The sequence below is a fragment of the Bombina bombina genome, chromosome 6 (assembly GCF_027579735.1).
Source record: "Bombina bombina isolate aBomBom1 chromosome 6, aBomBom1.pri, whole genome shotgun sequence".
Classification (NCBI taxonomy): Eukaryota; Metazoa; Chordata; class Amphibia; order Anura; family Bombinatoridae; genus Bombina; species Bombina bombina.
The window spans coordinates 479,542,788-479,561,389 of NC_069504.1; the positions used below are offsets into that span (position 1 = coordinate 479,542,788).

The 18,602-nt window shown below is 41.0% G+C and overlaps 1 protein-coding gene across 3 annotated transcripts in view; it reads left to right on the top strand.

Annotated features, from left to right (window-relative positions):
- Window positions 1-18,602, top strand: part of RPS27L (ribosomal protein S27 like) — an 89,698-nt gene that overhangs the window by 67,657 nt on the left and 3,439 nt on the right. For all 3 annotated transcript variants that reach the window (XM_053717298.1, XM_053717296.1, XM_053717297.1), the window contains exon 3: window positions 3,139-3,249. In XM_053717298.1, the coding sequence (XP_053573273.1) occupies window positions 3,139-3,249 (111 nt within the window). The remainder of the gene's footprint in view (window positions 1-3,138; window positions 3,250-18,602) is intronic.

Here is an 18,602-nt window from a genome sequence, read left to right on the forward strand (position 1 = left end):
GACATGGATCTGATGGCCTCTCGTCAGAACTTCAAAGTTCCTTGCTACGGGTCCAGATCCAGGGATCCCAAGGCGGCTCTAGTGGATGCACTAGTAGCACCTTGGACCTTCAAACTAGCTTATGTGTTCCCGCCGTTTCCTCTCATCCCCAGGCTGGTAGCCAGGATCAATCAGGAGAGGGCGTCGGTGATCTTGATAGCTCCTGCGTGGCCACGCAGGATTTGGTATGCAGATCTGGTGAATATGTCATCGGCTCCACCTTGGAAGCTACCTTTGAGACGAGACCTTCTTGTTCAGGGTCCGTTCGAACATCCGAACCTGGTTTCACTCCAGCTGACTGCTTGGAGATTGAACGCTTGATCTTATCGAAGCGAGGGTTCTCAGATTCTGTTATCGATACTCTTGTTCAGGCCAGAAAGCCTGTAACTAGAAAGATTTACCACAAAATTTGGAAAAAATATATCTGTTGGTGTGAATCTAAAGGATTCCCTTGGGATAAGGTTAAGATTCCTAAGATTCTATCCTTCCTTCAAGAAGGATTGGAAAAAGGATTATCTGCAAGTTCCCTGAAGGGACAGATTTCTGCCTTGTCTGTGTTACTTCACAAAAAACTGGCAGCTGTGCCAGATGTTCAAGCCTTTGTTCAGGCTCTGGTTAGAATTAAGCCTGTTTACAAACCTTTGACTCCTCCTTGGAGTCTCAATTTAGTTCTTTCAGTTCTTCAGGGGGTTCCGTTTGAACCCTTACATTCCGTTGATATTAAGTTATTATCTTGGAAAGTTTTGTTTTTGGTTGCAATTTCTTCTGCTAGAAGAGTTTCAGAATTATCTGCTCTGCAGTGTTCTCCTCCTTATCTGGTGTTCCATGCAGATAAGGTGGTTTTACGTACTAAACCTGGTTTTCTTCCAAAAGTTGTTTCTAACAAAAACATTAACCAGGAGATTATCGTACCTTCTCTGTGTCCGAAACCAGTTTCAAAGAAGGAACGTTTGTTGCACAATTTGGATGTTGTTCGCGCTCTAAAATTCTATTTAGATGCTACAAAGGATTTTAGACAAACATCTTCCTTGTTTGTTGTTTATTCCGGTAAAAGGAGAGGTCAAAAAGCAACTTCTACCTCTCTCTCTTTTTGGATTAAAAGCATCATCAGATTGGCTTACGAGACTGCCGGACGGCAGCCTCCCGAAAGAATCACAGCTCATTCCACTAGGGCTGTGGCTTCCACATGGGCCTTCAAGAACGAGGCTTCTGTTGATCAGATATGTAGGGCAGCGACTTGGTCTTCACTGCACACTTTTACCAAATTTTACAAGTTTGATACTTTTGCTTCTTCTGAGGCTATTTTTGGGAGAAAGGTTTTGCAAGCCGTGGTGCCTTCCATTTAGGTGACCTGATTTGCTCCCTCCCTTCATCCGTGTCCTAAAGCTTTGGTATTGGTTCCCACAAGTAAGGATGACGCCGTGGACCGGACACACCTATGTTGGAGAAAACAGAATTTATGTTTACCTGATAAATTACTTTCTCCAACGGTGTGTCCGGTCCACGGCCCGCCCTGGTTTTTTTAATCAGGTCTGATAATTTATTTTCTTTAACTACAGTCACCACGGTACCATATGGTTTCTCCTATGCAAATATTCCTCCTTAACGTCGGTCGAATGACTGGGGTAGGCGGAGCCTAGGAGGGATCATGTGACCAGCTTTGCTGGGCTCTTTGCCATTTCCTGTTGGGGAAGAGAATATCCCACAAGTAAGGATGACGCCGTGGACCGGACACACCGTTGGAGAAAGTAATTTATCAGGTAAACATAAATTCTGTTTTTTTCTTTCTTTTTTTGCACTGATGTTGGATATTTCTTTCTTATTGCTACTATATCGTGTGCTTTTCACCATTTCTCTCTAGTTTAGCTGTTAAATTGACTCTAGGATAGAGGAGGTAGAAAGAGGACCTCAAAATGTGGTTCTTTTTGAGATTGTTAAAGTACCATTAAATACAGTAGAATTGCATCATTTTATTTTTATTTTCTCCAAACATTTTCCCCCTCATTTGCTAGACCCCAGTATTATGTGACAATCATAAGCCAATCACAGACTATATACATATACACTGTGAGCTTGTGCACATGCTCACCAGAAGCTGGTGCCTTGGAAAGTGTGCATATTAAAATAATTTTGACTTGTGTCCTTGTTTTCAGTCTCAATATTGAAAACAATAGCATTGGGTTAAACTGATCTGGGCACCATAGCCCAACCATCCCCCCGCCCCTTTAATAACATTGTTGTTTTTTTGTGGGGGATAGTAATATTTCAGCCTCTTGTGGGACTTTAAAGTACTTATTTTATCACATAACGTTACATTTTTTTTTAATCCCTTGATGACAACATACCCTGTATGTCAGCGGTTGTTAAGGGTTTTACTAATGCAGCTTCCCCAACAGTGACAATGCTGTGTTATTACTGCATGTCTCACTTCCGGAGTCATGCAGATATAGCATGGTCTTGCTGTTTGGTAACAGTTGTTTAGTTTGTTCTTTTTTAATGCATATTAGTTAGTATTATATTAGAAATTCCTCGACTAGGAACACAGGAATGGTCCGCACTCACAGACTGGACTGGGGACACATCCTAAGCCACTTTAAACTCCACAGCCCTGAACACTGACAGACAGCTGCACAGTTCTCATAAACCCAGGCAGTTAACCCCTGAGCAGCCTCGGTGACAGGCCCACAGGGAAGCATTACACACATTATCAACACAACACACAGAAAACCTGGCACTCGCCAGCGGATACACAGTAATGTTTAAAAGCAAAACTGGGGGAAGTCGGTTACATTTGGCACCAAAGGATCAAGCCCAGACCACGTCAAGGTCTCCCCCTTCCTGGGACCCTAAACCAGCACCCACACAATGCATGCTTTAAAAAAAAAACTGGGAACCTCCCAGGGTGACACAGGCTTTTGTAATCTCCCCTATGTAAATACAAAACACAGGAATGGACCGCACTCAGACTGGACTGGGGACACATCCTAAGCCACTGTAAACTCCACAGCCCTGAACACTGAGAGACAGCTGCACAGCTATATTGCAATCCTGTATGTTTGACCACAATATTAAATTAATATTGACTTATTTTTGTTTTAGGCTGCTACAAGATAACAACAGTTTTCAGCCATGCACAAACGGTTGTCCTTTGTGTAGGATGCTCTACAGTCTTGTGTCAACCCACCGGGGGAAAAGCAAGACTCACAGAAGGTATCCTTATTGGTTTCTTCAATGACAGAGGGGGGCCCTTTATTGAATATGTTATAATGTAGAGAGAAAGTAAACTCAAATTGTAATCCCCTGTAACATGTTTAATTATATAATATATATATTTGACAACAAAATTTATGCTTACCTGATTAATTACGTTAATAGTGGTGACAGTCCAAAAGCAATCAACTGTGGGAATAAACTCCATTCCACTAGGGGCAGGCAAAAAACACTCAATATGCCAAGTGCTTTAATCCCTCCCACTGCCCTGTATACCTTATTCTAATGTTTAGCCAAAAGAGGAGAAAAGCAGGAAAGGATCAAGCATGTTAAATGAAGTGCTAGCTATAACCGCCACCAACTGGATATTTTTTTTTTAAATTTATCAGGTAAGCCTAATAATTGTTCTATGGTGGTGAGAGTCCATGAGCCATCATATGTGGGAATTAATACCCAATAAGCTCTGAAATTCACAAGATCACCATGAAAAAAAGGGTAGGGTATGAAGTAGGGCTGCACAATTAATCGCATATGCAATTTAAAAACCGTGAGAGTGCAATTTTTAGCCCCGCCCCCTATGACCTCACCTATGACATACAGGAGGGATGGCTGTAACTGCGCGGAGGCTTCTGTAAGGAAAGGAGGGGGTGGCTGGAGTAGAGAGGCCATGCAGGAGCTGCGCTATGGAGGGATTTGCCGGTTTGCCTCAGCTCTGATGGCAGCAGTCACAGCTGCCTACAAAAGTAAAATAAAGTCTGTTTACATTGAAAAATGGAAGCCTCTTCTTTTAAAGAAAGTATTTGACCCAAACAGTTCAGAAAGTGTACCACGGAAAATAGCTCAGACAGTAGAGTACAAGTTCACTTTACTGTCTGATCTATTTTCCATGGTGCACATTCTGAAATGGTTTTTAAACTCTTCAACAAGACTTTCTTTTAAAGAAGAGGCTTTGTTTTTGCAAAGCCATTAGCTCTATCTCCGGGAATACCCCACTGATTGACAGTATGCTTGAAAACCTTCTGGTTCAGGGACCACTCCTCTGAATGGAGAAACTGACAACTGAGAAAATCTGCTTCCCAGTTTACTCCTGTAATATTATTTGCTGAGATTATGCAAAGGTTTGTTTCCACCCATCTCAATATGCAAGAAACCTCTTTCATTGCCGAAGAATTTTGAGTTCCTCCTTGATGGTTGATGTATGCCACAGCCATGACGTTGTCCAATTGAAATCTTAGAAATTACTGTTTGGGAAGGGGCCAGCTCTGAAGAGCCCTGAAGATCTGAGTTCTAGAATGTTGATTAGTAACCGCACAACCAAAAGAGACTAAGTCCCTTGTGCTCTCCAAGACTCCCAGACTGTGCCCTAACCTGACAAATTGTTGTCTGTGGAGATGATTACTTAAAACTGCTGAAGGAAGCTCCCTAAATTATTGAAGGATGAGCCATGCACCAAGAAAGAGACTGCATGGTTTTGTAATCCAACAATATTCTCTGAGACAATTCATGTAGTCCCTGTTTCACTGCTTGAGCATCTGAAGCTGCAGGGGACCAGAACCTATGATAAAGATTCAATCTGCCCCCTACCAGCACCGAGTCTGGTTTGGGGGCCTCACCTTCATGCAGATTTATTAGAAGTGGAAGACTTATTAGGTTGCTTGGACTTAGCCAAGTCATCTTAGAAACCAGTTAATGCTTGGAACAAGTTCGATTTTTGGTTGACAGAAGAGACAGACTATGAATATTTGGATTGCAAAAGGAACAAAAAAAGACCGGCTGGACTGTTCTTGCCTTTAGGTCTTCTGTTTTTGGGTAAAAAGGTGCCCTTACCTACAGTTGCAGTAAATAATGGCATCAAGACCATGACCAAACACAATCTTTCCTTGAAAGGGAACAAAAGTCTACTCTTAGATGCTATGTCTGTAGACTAAGATTTTAACCACAAAGCTCTTCTGTTCAGTACAGCCAAAGCTGCATTTTTAGCATTGATGTGGATAATATTCACAATAGCCTCACTGCTGAAATAATTAACCACTTGGTCTTGAACTTCATCCAATGTGCTTGCCTTTGAAACCATTTCAGATTAAGAATTCCACCACAGAGTTATTGCACCTGCAGCACTAACCTCTGGCCTGAATAAGAGACCAGACTGTTAGGCTTTCTAATTATAAGCCTTTAGCTTTCTTTGCATTGGGTCCTTAAATGAGGCGCTATGTTCCAAGGGAATAGAAGTGCACTTAGCAAGAGTAGAAACAGCTCCTTCAGCATTAGGGATAGACTCTACTTACTGAAGCTACTGGAAACCTCTTTTTTTAATTTAGTAAAAGAAACAAAGGGAACCGAGGGGGATCTGTTCCATTATTTCAAAATATTATCTGAAATAGCTTCTGGCACAGGAAATACTGCAGCAGATTTGGACTGAGGCTTAACTAAATATCTGATTGTTTAACAGACTTGTCCTCTAGATAAATTGGTATCATGATGAGTCTGATTCCTTTAAAAAATTCCTCATCTTTCCTCATTCCTCATTCTTTCCTTTTATAGCAGGGCTTTTTCCACTTGCAACCCATTTTTGCAAGATCATTTTTTATGTGACCCCCAGGCGTAAATATAAAATTGATGTTCTTACTCATACTCGCCCCTTCATGCTCATACTCCCCCCCCCCCCCTTCCATGCTCACTCCCCTGCTCTTTCTATACTCCCCCTTCATATTCATACCTCCCTTCAATGCTAATACTCCTCCTTTTCATGCTCATACTCCCCCTTAACATCCATTCCCTTTTCCATGCTCATACCCTCCCTTCCATGCTCATACTCCCCCATTTTATGCTCACTCTGTAGGTCGTTTTTTTTTATTTTTATTTTTCTTTCATGTAATTGGCAAGAGTCCATGAGCTAGTGACGTATGGGATATACAATCCTACCAGGAAGGGCAAAGTTTCCCAAACCTCAAAATACCTATAAATACACCCCTCACCACACCCACAATTCAGTTTTTACAAACTTTGCCTCTTATGGAGGTGGTGAAGTAAGTTTGTGCTTAGATTCTACGTCGTTATGCGCTTCTCAGCATTTTGAAGCCCGATTCCTCTCCGAGTACAGCGAATGTCAGAGGGATGTGAAGGGAGTATCACCTATTGAATGCAATGGTTTTCCTCACGGGAGATCTATTTAATAGGTTCTCTGTTATTGGTCGTAGAGATTCATCTCCTACCTCCCTTACTCAGATCGACGATATACTCTCATATTCCATTACCTCTACTGATAACTGTTTCAGTACTGGTTTGGCTATCTGCTATATGTGGATGGGTGTCTTTTGGTGAGTATGTTTTCATTACTTAAGACACTCTTAGCTATGGTTTGGCGCTTTATGTATTAATATAAAGTTCTAAATATATGTATTGTACTTATATTTGCCATTATGTATATTTCCTTTTGCAGACTGTCCGTTTCATATTTGGGAAAAGCATTTTTTAGGAAAAAAATTTCTTAATTGGGGTATAGTCTTTTTTTTCAAATTGACTGTTTTTTATTAAATTTCGCTGGCAAAATTAGGCTCGCGAGGGCGCAAAATTCGAAAGTATATTGCGTCATTCATGGCGCGAGATTTTTTGGCGCTAAGTTACGTTCGATGATGCAAAATTAGTAATTTCCGGCGTCTCAGTTGACGCCGAGTCCTTTCACAAGGTTGCATCTTCAATGACACGAGTGTCATTTCTGGATGTTGTTAGCGCCAAAAAAATTTCTGTTTGCATTGTGCGTCATACTTGGCGCCAAATATTTTCATTATTTAAAAACCTGTTCCTATATGCCTCTTGCCTTTTACTCTATCAGAGGGCTATGCTTTTTGCATTTTTTACCCATTACTGAAACTGCCATATAAGGAAATTGATAATTTTGCTTTATATGTTTTTTTTTCTCTTACATTTGCAAGATGTCTCAATATGATCCTGTCTCAGAAACCACTGTTGGAACCCTGCTGCCTGATAACAGTTCTACCAAAGCTAAGTGCATTTGTTGTAAATTTTGTGTAGATTATATCTCCAGCTGTGGTATGTAATAGTTGTCATGATAAGCTTTTACATGCAGAAAATGTGTCCATCAGTAATAGTACATTGCCTGTTGTTCCTTTAACATATAATGTACAAGATGTACCTGTGAATTTAAAAGATTTTATTGCTGATGCAATTCAGAAAGCTTTGTCTGCCATCCCGCCTTCTAATAAACGTAAAAGGTCTTTTAAAACTTCTCATAAAAATGATGAAATTTCAAATGACCGACAACATACTGAATTATCCTCCTCTGACGAGGATCTATCTTACTCCGATATTGACACTGACAAATCTACTTATTTATTTAAAATGGAGTATATTCATTCTTTGTTAAAAGAAGTGTTGATTACATTGGATATTGAGGAAACTAGTCCTCTTGATGTTAAAACTAGACAACGTTTAAATTCTGTTTATAAACCTCCTGTGGTTACTCCTGAGGTTTTTCCAGATCCTGTTGCTATTTCTGATATGATTTCTAAGGAATGGAATAGGCCTGGTGGTACTTTTATTCCTACTTCAAGGTTTAAAAAAATCGTATCCTTTGCCAGCAGTTACATTGGAGTTTTGGGAAAAGATCCCCAAAGTTGATGGGGCTATTTCTACTCTTGCTAAACGTACTACTATTCCTATGGAAGATAGTACTTCCTTTAGATAGGAAACCTGAATCCTATCTAAGGAAAGCCTATTTATATTCTGGTCATCTGCTCAGACCTGCAATTTCTTTGGATGATGTTGCAGCTGCATCAACTTTTTGGTTGGAAAGTTTAGCGCAACAGGAAACGGATACTGATTTGTCTATCATTGTTTACTTGCTTCAACATGCTGATGTTAAATCTATGTCTTTAGCTATTTTAGCTACTTTAGCTATTTTAGCTAGGAGAGCTTTGTGGCTTAAATCTTGGAATGCTGACATGGTATCTAAGTCTAGATTTACTATCTCTTTCCAAGGTAATAAGTTATTTGGTTCTCAGTTGGATTCAATTATTTCAACTGTCACTGGGGGGAAGGGAGTTTTTTTGCCTCAGGATAAAAGGCCTAAGGGTAGATCTAAAGCTTCTAACAGTTTTCGTTACTTTCGACAAAATAAGGAACAAAAACCTAATCCTTCCCCCAAAGAATCTGGTTCCAATTGGAAACCTTCAAGTTGGAGTAAATCCAAACCATTTAAGAAATCAAAGCCAGCCCCCAAGTCTGCATGAAGGTGCGGCCCTCATTCCAGCTCAGCTGGTAGGGGGCAGATTAAGGTTCTTCCAAAAAATTTGGGCAGATTCTGTCCAAAATAAATGGATTCAGAGTAAGACCTCCTGTGAGAAGATTTTTCCTCTCACGCATCCCAGCAAATCCAGTAAAGGCTCCGGCTTTCCTGAAGTGTGTTTTAGACCTGGAGCTTTCAGGGGTAATCATACCAGTTCCGTTTCAGGAACAGGGTCTGGGGTTTTATTCAAATCTGTTCATTGTCCCAAAGAAAGAAAATTCATTCAGGCCAGTTCGGGATCTGAAAATTTTGAATCGTTATGTAAGAGTGCCAACTTTCAAAATGGTGACTATAAGGACTATTCTGCCTTTTGTTCAGCAAGGGCAATATATGTCAACAATAGACTTACAGGATGCATATCTTCATATTCCGATTCATCCAGATCATTATCCGTTTCTGAGATTCTCTTTTCTAGACAAGCATTACCAATTTGTCACTGTTTCATTTGGCCTAGCATCAGCTCCAAGAATCTTTTCAAAAGTTCTCTGTGCCCTACTCTCTGTAATCAGAGAACGGGGTATTGCGGTGTTTCCTTATTTGGACGATATCTTGGTACTAGCTCAGTCTTTACATTCTGCAGAATCTCACACGAATCAACTAGTGTTGTTTCTTCAAAGACATGGTTGGAGGATCAATTTACCAAAATGTTTGATTCCTCAGACAAGGGTCACCTTTTTAGGTTTCCAGATAGATTCAGTGTCCATGAATCTGTCTCTAACAGACAAGAGAAGATTTAAATTTGTTTCAGCTTTTCTGAACCTCAAGTCTCAATCATTCCCTTCAGTAGCTATGTGCATGGAAGTTTTAGGTCTCATGACTGCAGATTCGGACACAATCCCCTTTGCTCGTTTTCACATGAGACCTCTCCAGCTTTGCTTAACCAATGGTGCAGGGATTATACAAAGATATCACAATTAATATCCTTAAATCCCAATGTTCGACTATCTCTGACTTGGTGGTTAGATCACCATTGTATAGTTCTAGGGGCTTCTTTTGTTCGTCCAACCTGGACTGTAATCACAACAAATGCAAGTCTTTCAGGTTGGGGAGCCGTCTGGGGATCTCTGAAAGCACAAAGGGTTTGGAAATCTCAAGAGGCGAGATTACCAATCAATATTTTGGAACTCCGTGCGATTTTCAGGGCTCTTCAGGTTTGGCCTCTGTTGAAGAGAGAACTGTTCATTTGTTTTCAGACAGACAATATCACAACTGTGGCATATGTCAATCATCAGGGTGGGACTCGCAGTCCCTAATTTATGAAAGTATCTCAGATACTTGCTTGGGCGGAATCCAGCTCCTGTCTAATTTCTACGGTTCATATCCCAGGTATAGACAATTGGGAAGCGGATTATCTCAGCCGTCAGACTTTACATCCAGGGGAGTGGTCCCTCAATCCGGATGTGTTTTCTCAGATTGTTCAGATGTGGGGCCTTCCAAAAATAGATCTGATGGCTTCTCATCTTAACAAGAGACTTCCCAGGTACCTGTCCAGGGATCCTCAGGCGGAAGCATTTGATGTGTTGACAGTTCCTTGGTGTTACTAATCTGCTTATATTTTCCCGCCTCTAGTTCTTTTTCCAAGAGTGATCTCCAAAATCATCATGGAACAATTGTTTGTGTTGCTGGTAGCTTCAGCATGGCCTCACAGGTTTTGGTATGTGGATCTTGTTCGAATGTCCAGTTGCTAACCTTGGCCACTTCCATTAAGGCTAGACCTTCTATCTCAAGGTCCATTTTTTCCATCAGGATCTCAAATCATTAAATTTGAAGGTATGGAAATTGAACGCCTAGTGCTTAGTCATAGAGGTTTCTCTGACCCAGTGATTAATACTATGTTACAGGCTCGTAGATCTGTTTCTAGGAAGATTTATTATAGAGTTTGGAAGACTTATATTTCATGGTGTTCTTCTCATAAATTCTCTTGGCATTCTTTTAGAATTCCTAGAATTTTACAGTTTTTTTCAGTATGGTTTGGATAAGGGTTTGTCTGCAAGTTCCTTGAAGGGACAAATCTGCTGTTTCGGTTTTATTTCACAGAAAGATTGCTAAGATTCCTGATATTCACTGTTTTGTTCAGGCTTTGGTACGTATCAAGCCTGTCATTAAATCAATATCTCCTCCTTGGAGTCTTAATTTGGTTTTGAAGGCTTTACGGGTTCCTCGGTTTGAGCCTATGCATTCTTTGGACATTAAATTACTTTCTTGGAAAGTGTTGTTCCTTTTGACCATCTCTTCTGCTAGAAGAGTTTCTGAATTATCTGCTCTTTCTTGTGAATCTCCTTTTCTGATTTTTCATCAGGATAAGGCGGTTTTGCAGACTTCATTTAAATTCTTACCTAAGGTTTTGAATTCTAACAACATTAATAGAGAAATTGTTGTCCCTTCTTTGTGTCCTAATCCTAAGAATTCTTTGGAGAGATCCTTACATTCTTTGGATGTGGTAAGAGCTTTGAAGTATTATGTTGAAGCTACTAAAGATTTTAGGAAGACTTCTAATCTATTTGTTATCTTTTCTGGTTCCAGGAAAGGTCAGAAGGCTTCTGCTGTTTCCTTGGCGTCTTGGTTAAAGTCTTTGATTCATCATGCTTATGTAGAGTCGGGTAATTCCCCGCCTCAAAGAATTACGGCTCATTCTACTAGGTCAGTTTCTACTTCCTGGGCGTTTAGGAATGAAGCTTCGGTTGATCAGATTTGCAAAGCAGCAACTTGGTCTTCTTTGCATACTTTTACTAAATTCTACCATTTTGATGTGTTTTCTTCTTCTGAAGCAGTTTTTGGTAGAAAAGTACTTCAGGCAGCTGTTTCAGTTTGATTCTTCTGCTTATAATTTCATTATTTTGAGATTAAAAACTTTTGTTTTGGGTTGTGGATTATTATTATTATTTTTCAGCGGAATTGGCTGTCTTTATTTTATCCCTCCCTCTCTAGTGACTCTTGCGTGGAAGTTCCACATCTTGGGTATTCATTATCCCATACGTCACTAGCTCATGGACTCTTGCCAATTACATGAAAGAAAACATAATTTATGTAAGAACTTATCTTTCATATTGGCAAGAGTCCATGAGGCTCACCCTTTCTATGGTGGTTATGATTTTTTTTGTATAAAGAACAATTATTTCCAAATTCCTTTATTGATGCTTTTTACTCCTTTCTTTATCACCCCACTACTTGGCTATTCATTACACAGAATTGTGGGTGTGGTGAGGGGTGTATTTATAGGCATTTTGAGGTTTGGGAAACTTTGCCCCTTCTGGTAGGATTGTATATCCCATACGTCACTAGCTCATGGACTCTTGCCAATATGGAATAAATGAATTTATCATTTATCAATTATGTTTTTTTGCCACATTATTTATTAGGGTCAAAGTGCAACATATACAGATCTGGTAACCGATTAACACACACACACACACACGATATAAAAGGTCTACACACCCCTGTTAAAATGTCAGGTTTCTGTGATGTAAAAAAAATTAGACAAAGATAAATCATTTCAGAACTTTTTCCACCTTTAATGTGACCTATAAACTACACAACTCAATTGAAAAACAAACTGAAATATTTAAGGTGGAGGGAAGTAAACAAAAAAACCTAAAATAATATGGTTGCATAAGTGTGCACACCCTCTTATAACTGGGGATGTAGCTGTGTTCAAAATTAAGCAATCACATTCAAAACCATGTTAAATAAGAGTCATCACACACCTGCCATAATTTAAAGTGCCTCTGATTAACCCCGAATAAAGTTCAGCTGTTCTAGTAGGTATTTCCTGACATTTTCTTAGTTGCGTTCTACACAAAAGTTATGGTCCGCAGAGAGCTTCCAAAGCATCAGAGGGATCTCATTGTTAAACGGTATCAGTCAGGAGAAGGGTACAAAAGAATTCCCAAGGCATTAGATATACCATGGAACACAGTGAAGACAGTCATCATCAAGTGGAGAACATATGGCACAACAATGACATTACTATGAACTGGATGTCCCTCCAAAATTGATGAAAAGACAAGAAGAAAACTGGTTTGGGAGGCTACCAAGAGGCCTACAGCAACATTAAAGGAGCTGCAGGAATATCTGGCAAGTACTGGCTGTGTGGTACATGTGACAACAATCGCCCGTATTCTTCATATGTCTGGGCTGTGGGGTAGAGTGGCAAGACGGAAGCCTTTTTTTACAAAAAAAAAATCCAAGCCCGGCTAAATTTTGCAAATAAACATCTGAAGTTTCCCAAAAGCATGTTGCAAAAGTTGTTCTGATCTGATGAAACCAAAGTTGAACTTTTTGGCCATAATTCCAAAAGATATGTTTGGCGCAAAAACAACACTGCATATCACCAAAAGAACACCATACCCACAGTGAAGCATGGTGGTGTCAGCATCATGCTTTTGTTCTGTTTTTCTTCAGGTGGAACTGGGGCCTTATTCAAGGTAGAGGGAATAATGAACAGTTCCAAATACCAGACAATATTGGCACAAAACCTTCAGGCTTCTGCTAGAAAGCTGAACATGAAGAGGAACTTCATCTTTCAGCATGACAACAACCCAAAGCATACATCCAAATCAACAAAGGAATGGGATGGTCCAGCCAGAGCCCAGACCTGAATCCAATTTCAAAATCTGTGGGGTGATCTGAAGAGGGCTGTGGCCCTCCTGAATGTTTTAAATGTTCCATGTCTCCTCATATTTGACCTACCATGTTCCACAGGTTCAAATTTCTTAAAGGGCCAGTAAACACGTTGAGCTTGATATAAAATGTTAAGCATAATGAAACAACTTTGCAATATATTCATTATTTTGCCCTCTTCATGTAATTTAGCTCTGAACATTGAGCAATTTTTAATTCTCAGAATTTGAAATGTACCCTGTTGCGTTCTCAAAACTAGCTATGCTACATATCTTTGCCTAATCAGATAACTGGAAAAACAAGTCACTTTATACTAACTTTGACAGTGGCTAGCCTTGTTGACCGTTCACTTAAAGGGACACTGAACCCAAAGGTTTTCTTTCGTGATTCAGATAGAGCATGCAATTTTAAGCAACTTTCTAATTTACTCCTATTATCAAATTTTCTACATTCTCTTCGTATATTGATTTGAAAAGCAACAATATAAGTTTAGATGCCGGCCCATTTTTGGTGAACAACCTGGGTTGCTCTTGCTGATTGGTGGATTAATTTAACCGACCAATAAACAAGTGCTGTCATGGGTCTGGACCAAAAAATAGCTTAGATGCTTTCTTTTCCAAATAAAGATAGCAAGAGAACAAAAAAAATGTATAATAGGAGTAAATTAGAAAGTTGCTTAAAATTGCATGCTGTATCTGAATCACGAAAGAAAAAATTAGGGTTCAGTGTACCTTTAAGTCCAGATTAACTTCTTCAAACAAAGCAAATGGTGGGCAACATTTAACTATTGAAATCTAACTGCAGTAAAAAGAACATTGTTTTTAAAAAAAAATTTGACTTGGCTGATCTATTTTATAGCAACACAACAGAGAGAGGTCTTGTAATTGCAACTTGTGTACTGTACTTTTATCTTGGTTATAAATGAACTGAAGCTAGAAGAAGAGTAAAGGCATATGTAAGAGGGAAGGGAGGTTACCGTATACAAAAAGAATGGAAATTGTAGTTTTTCCCACTTGTACCTGATAACTGTCTTTACATTGATTTATCACTAAATCCTTCTTTCCTTCTTAATATGAGGAGAGTCCACGGCATCATTCCTTACTGTTGGGAAATGCTGAACCTGGGCACCAGGAGGAGGCAAAGACACCCCAGCCAAAGGCTTAAAGGGACAGTTTACTCAAAAAAATTCTCCCCTTTAATTTGTTCCCAATGATCCACTTTACCTGCTGGAGTGTATTAAATTGTTTACAAGTATTTCCATTACCCTTATATTGTCATTTGAATTGGTTTGTTTAGCCTGTGGTATCCCCACCCATCCTGAAAGTTTTTGGCCGCGAGGCCAAGCTGTATTAACACAACCAGTAGAAGAAATTACACTCCCAGTGGGTTATAATAAAATACAATGTTAATTTTTCCATTGTTCTCTACAAGTATTGGTGATTGGTTTATGGACAGCTATAAGATAAAGAAGCAGGTATATGTACACAATGTGATAAAGTAATGAGATCTGATTATACCTACAAGCTCAGCCCATTGTATTAGGTTGTAGCTTCAAAACACAAAATCAGCTAATTAATATACACAAATAAGCCTTAAAAAAGCAAATCTCATACATTTTATACTCTACAGCTGGTAAAAAAGTAATTGAAAACAGATTAAGGGAAAAACTATTTTATAGTATACTGTCCCTTTAAATACTTACCCTACTTCCCTCATATCCCAGTCATTCTTTGCCTTTCGTCACAGGAGGTTGGCAGAGAAGTGTCAGGAGATTCGGAGTAGTTCCTTATGAAGGGTATCTACCCTTCGAAATAAAACTGATTTTTTAGTAGTCTTGTCAGCCTCTCAGTGAGAGCTTTGACGAAAGTTAGTCTAGAGATGTAGGGAGAGTCTTTCTGCGAACCCATCCAGACTCGTATTAACAGCTCCTAAGCAATCAGTGTTGCAGAGTTTCACTGCCTGCTTCCATCACTCAAGTCCATGTCAGGAGCGATGCTACAAGACTGTCATACTTGAGAGGCTGTGTTTCTATTCACGGCATAGATTCCGGTAAGATCGTTTCATTTTTTACACATATAACGCCAGAAGACAGGGTCACAGTGTGGCTCCTTTTATCTGTATGGAATCAAGGGTTAATATCTCCTAAGGGGGATTATTGAACAGTGGGGATTAATCACATGCATTTATTTGATTATGCTTTGACATGTGTGAGACATGTGTTTTTTTTTGGCTCAGGCAGATGTTGGAACGTACAGGTTTTTACTTTCATTTTTGGAGCTGCGCAGCTCGAAAGGCTTGGCACGCTTTTTTTGCAGCAGAGGCAGTCCTGCATTGCGCACCATGTGACCGGTGTGGTCACACTTTATTTCCTCTTTCCTGACTGTGCTGGTTACCGGAGAAGAAGCGGTTTCTCTGTTGTGCCTGGGTCATAGGAGGTGGTGAGTGCCCCAGCCATTGGGGGTATAAAGGTGCCGTTTTTTCTTAATAAGTAGTCTGCTTTGTAAGCACAAGCTATGGAGGATTCCTAATGCGTTAGAGGGTACCTAAGTCTAATACCTGTCTATATTGTGAGGATGCCGCGGTATACCCACCCTCTCAACTATGTTCCACATGCCTTGATAAAGTAATCATGTCAAAGAAGGTTAATATGTTTGATACCACTAAGCCATCCTCCTCTGAGGAGTCTCCGTCCCGTGCGGTGCACACCCTACAGTCATCTCCTAATACACATGCATCTTCCTGTAGCACTCCTAATCCACCATCTGAAGGGGACCTTTTACCGCCAGACTTTACTGCGCAGTTCCAAATGACGGTGTCTGTGGCCTTCAGTGCTTTACCTCGCCCTGCTAAGCGCAAGCGAAAGGTCAAATATTGCTATCCTTCTCATGGGTCATCAACTAGTTTGTTGGATTTATCTGATACAAGATTATCCGATGATGAAGGCGCCTCTGATACTTCAGAGGGCATCATTTCTGGGTCGGAGTCTGCTGCCTCTAAACCTCCAGCTGCGGAGGAACCAGACTTTAGATTTAGGATTGCACATTTATGCTTTCTGTTGAAGGAAGTTTTGGCTACGTTAGAGGTTCCAGAGTTCAAATTGCCTGAAGAACCTTTGATTCCTAAATTAGATCAGGTCTATGAGGACAGGTTTGTACCACTAACTTTCCTGCTTCCGGTAAAGATGGCGAACATTAAGAATGAATGGGAAAGGATTGGTTCTTCCTTTTCCCTTTCATCTTCCTTGTTTGTTCCCGGTCCCATACTCTCAATTGGAGTTGTGGGGTTCCATCCCCAAGGTGGATGGTGCTATCTCCACGCTTGCTAAACACACTACTATCCCGCTTGAGGATAGTTCGTCGTTCAAAGAGCCCATGGATAAGAAGATAGAACCTCTGTTAAGAAAGATGTTTCAAAATACGGGATATTAGTTTCAACCGGCAGCGGCTGTTGCTGCGGTTGCTGGAGTGGCTACCTACTCGTGCAACTCCTTATCTGAGTTGATCAAGGTGGATGGTCCCCTCGACGTGATCCAGGAAACAATTAAGGCCTTACGGGTTGCTAATTCTTTTATTTGTGATGCGAATTATTTGCCTGAATGCTAAGGCTTCAAGTTTTTCTGTTCAAGCCTGTAGGGCACTCTGGCTGAAGTCCTGGTCTGCGGACATGACTTCTAAGTCTAGACTTCTTTCCCTCCCCTTTAAGGGAAAGATATTATTTGGTCCAGGCCTGGACTCCATTATCTCCATGGTTACTGGAGGCAAAGATGCCTTTTCACCGCAGGATAAGAGGAACAAGCCTAAGGGACAAGGTCCTAATTTTCGTTCTTTTCGTTTTGGATAAATCCCAACGTCAGCAGCCCTCTGGAAAGCCAAAGCAGTCCAAGTTACTTGGAAGCTGGCTCAGTCCTGGAATAAATCCAAGTAGAGCAAGAAGCCTGCCGAGACAAAGTCGGCATGAAGGGGCAGCCCCCGATCCTGTTCCGGAGGGTGCAGACTGACTTTTCAGATGTTTGGTTTGAGTACTTGCAGGACCTGTGGGTCCTGGAGGTCATCGCTCAGGGATAAAAGTCAGGTTTCAAGTCTCATCCTCCTAGGGACAGATTCCTCCTATCAAACCTTTCTTTCAGGCCAGAAAACAGAGAAGCCTTTCTGGGGTGCATGAGGGATCTATCCTCCCTAGGAGTCATTGTCCCGGTACCTCTCGCAGAAAGAATTTTGGGATACTATTCAAACCTTTTTGTGGTCACAAAGGAGGAGGGAACTTTTCGCCCAATTCTGGACCTAAAGTGCTTAAACAAATTGCTATCTGTCTCCTCATTCAAGATGGAGGCGATAAGGTCCATCCTTCCCTCCAAGAGTTTTTACGAAGGTTCTAGGGGCTCTGCTTGCAGTTGCCAGAACCAGAGGTATAGCAGTTGCTCCATACTTGTACGATATTCTGGTTCAAGCACCATCTTGTCGTCTGGCAGAAGACCATGCAACATCTCTTCTGTTTCTTCTTCGATCTCATGGATGGAAGATAAACTAAAAGTTCTCTTATTCCCAGTACCAGGGTGGAATTCCTGGGTACTATAATAGACTCCATATCAATGAAGATATTCCTTACAGACCAGAGATGTTACAAGCTAACTTCCGCTTGTCTTGCCCTTCAGACCTCCTTAAGGCCCTCTGTGGCTCAGTAGATGGAGGTGATTGGTCTCATGGTGTCCAGCATGGACATCAATTCCTTTTGCCAGATTACATCTCAAACCTCTACAGCTGTGCATGCTGAGACAGTGGAATGGAGATCATTCGGATCTGTCAACAGATTTCTCTGGACAACCGGTCGAGAGAATCGCTCTCCCATCCTGATAGACGCAAGTCTAATAGAATGGGGAGCTGTTTGGGGTGCCAGGAAGGCACAGTGCCTGTGGACTCGAGAGGAATCCTCCCTCCCGATCAACTTTCTGGAACTTCGGGCAATCTTCAATGCTCTGAAGGCTTGGCCTCTTCTGGGTTCGTCTGTTTATCAGATTCCAACCAGACTGCATAACCTCGGTGGCTTACATTAACCATCAGGAGGAAACGAGAAGCTCCCTAGCAATGAGGGAAGTATCTCAGATTCTGGAGTGGGCGGAGGCCCACAACTGCTCACTGTCAGTGATCCACATTCTGGGTGGGAAGCGGATTTCCTCAGCAAACAATCCTTTCATCCGGGGGAATAGTCTCTCCATCCCGAGGTATTTGCGGAGATTTGCAACAAATGGGGGACGCCTGAGATAGATCTCATGGTGTCCTGGCTCAATTACAAGCTACCCAGATATGGGTCGCGGTTCAGGGATCCTTAAGCTGAGCTAATAGATGCATTAGCAGTGCCTTGGAGGTTCAATCTGATTTACATTTTCCCATCGTTTCCACTTCCTCGTGTAGTGGCCTGCATCAAGCAGGAG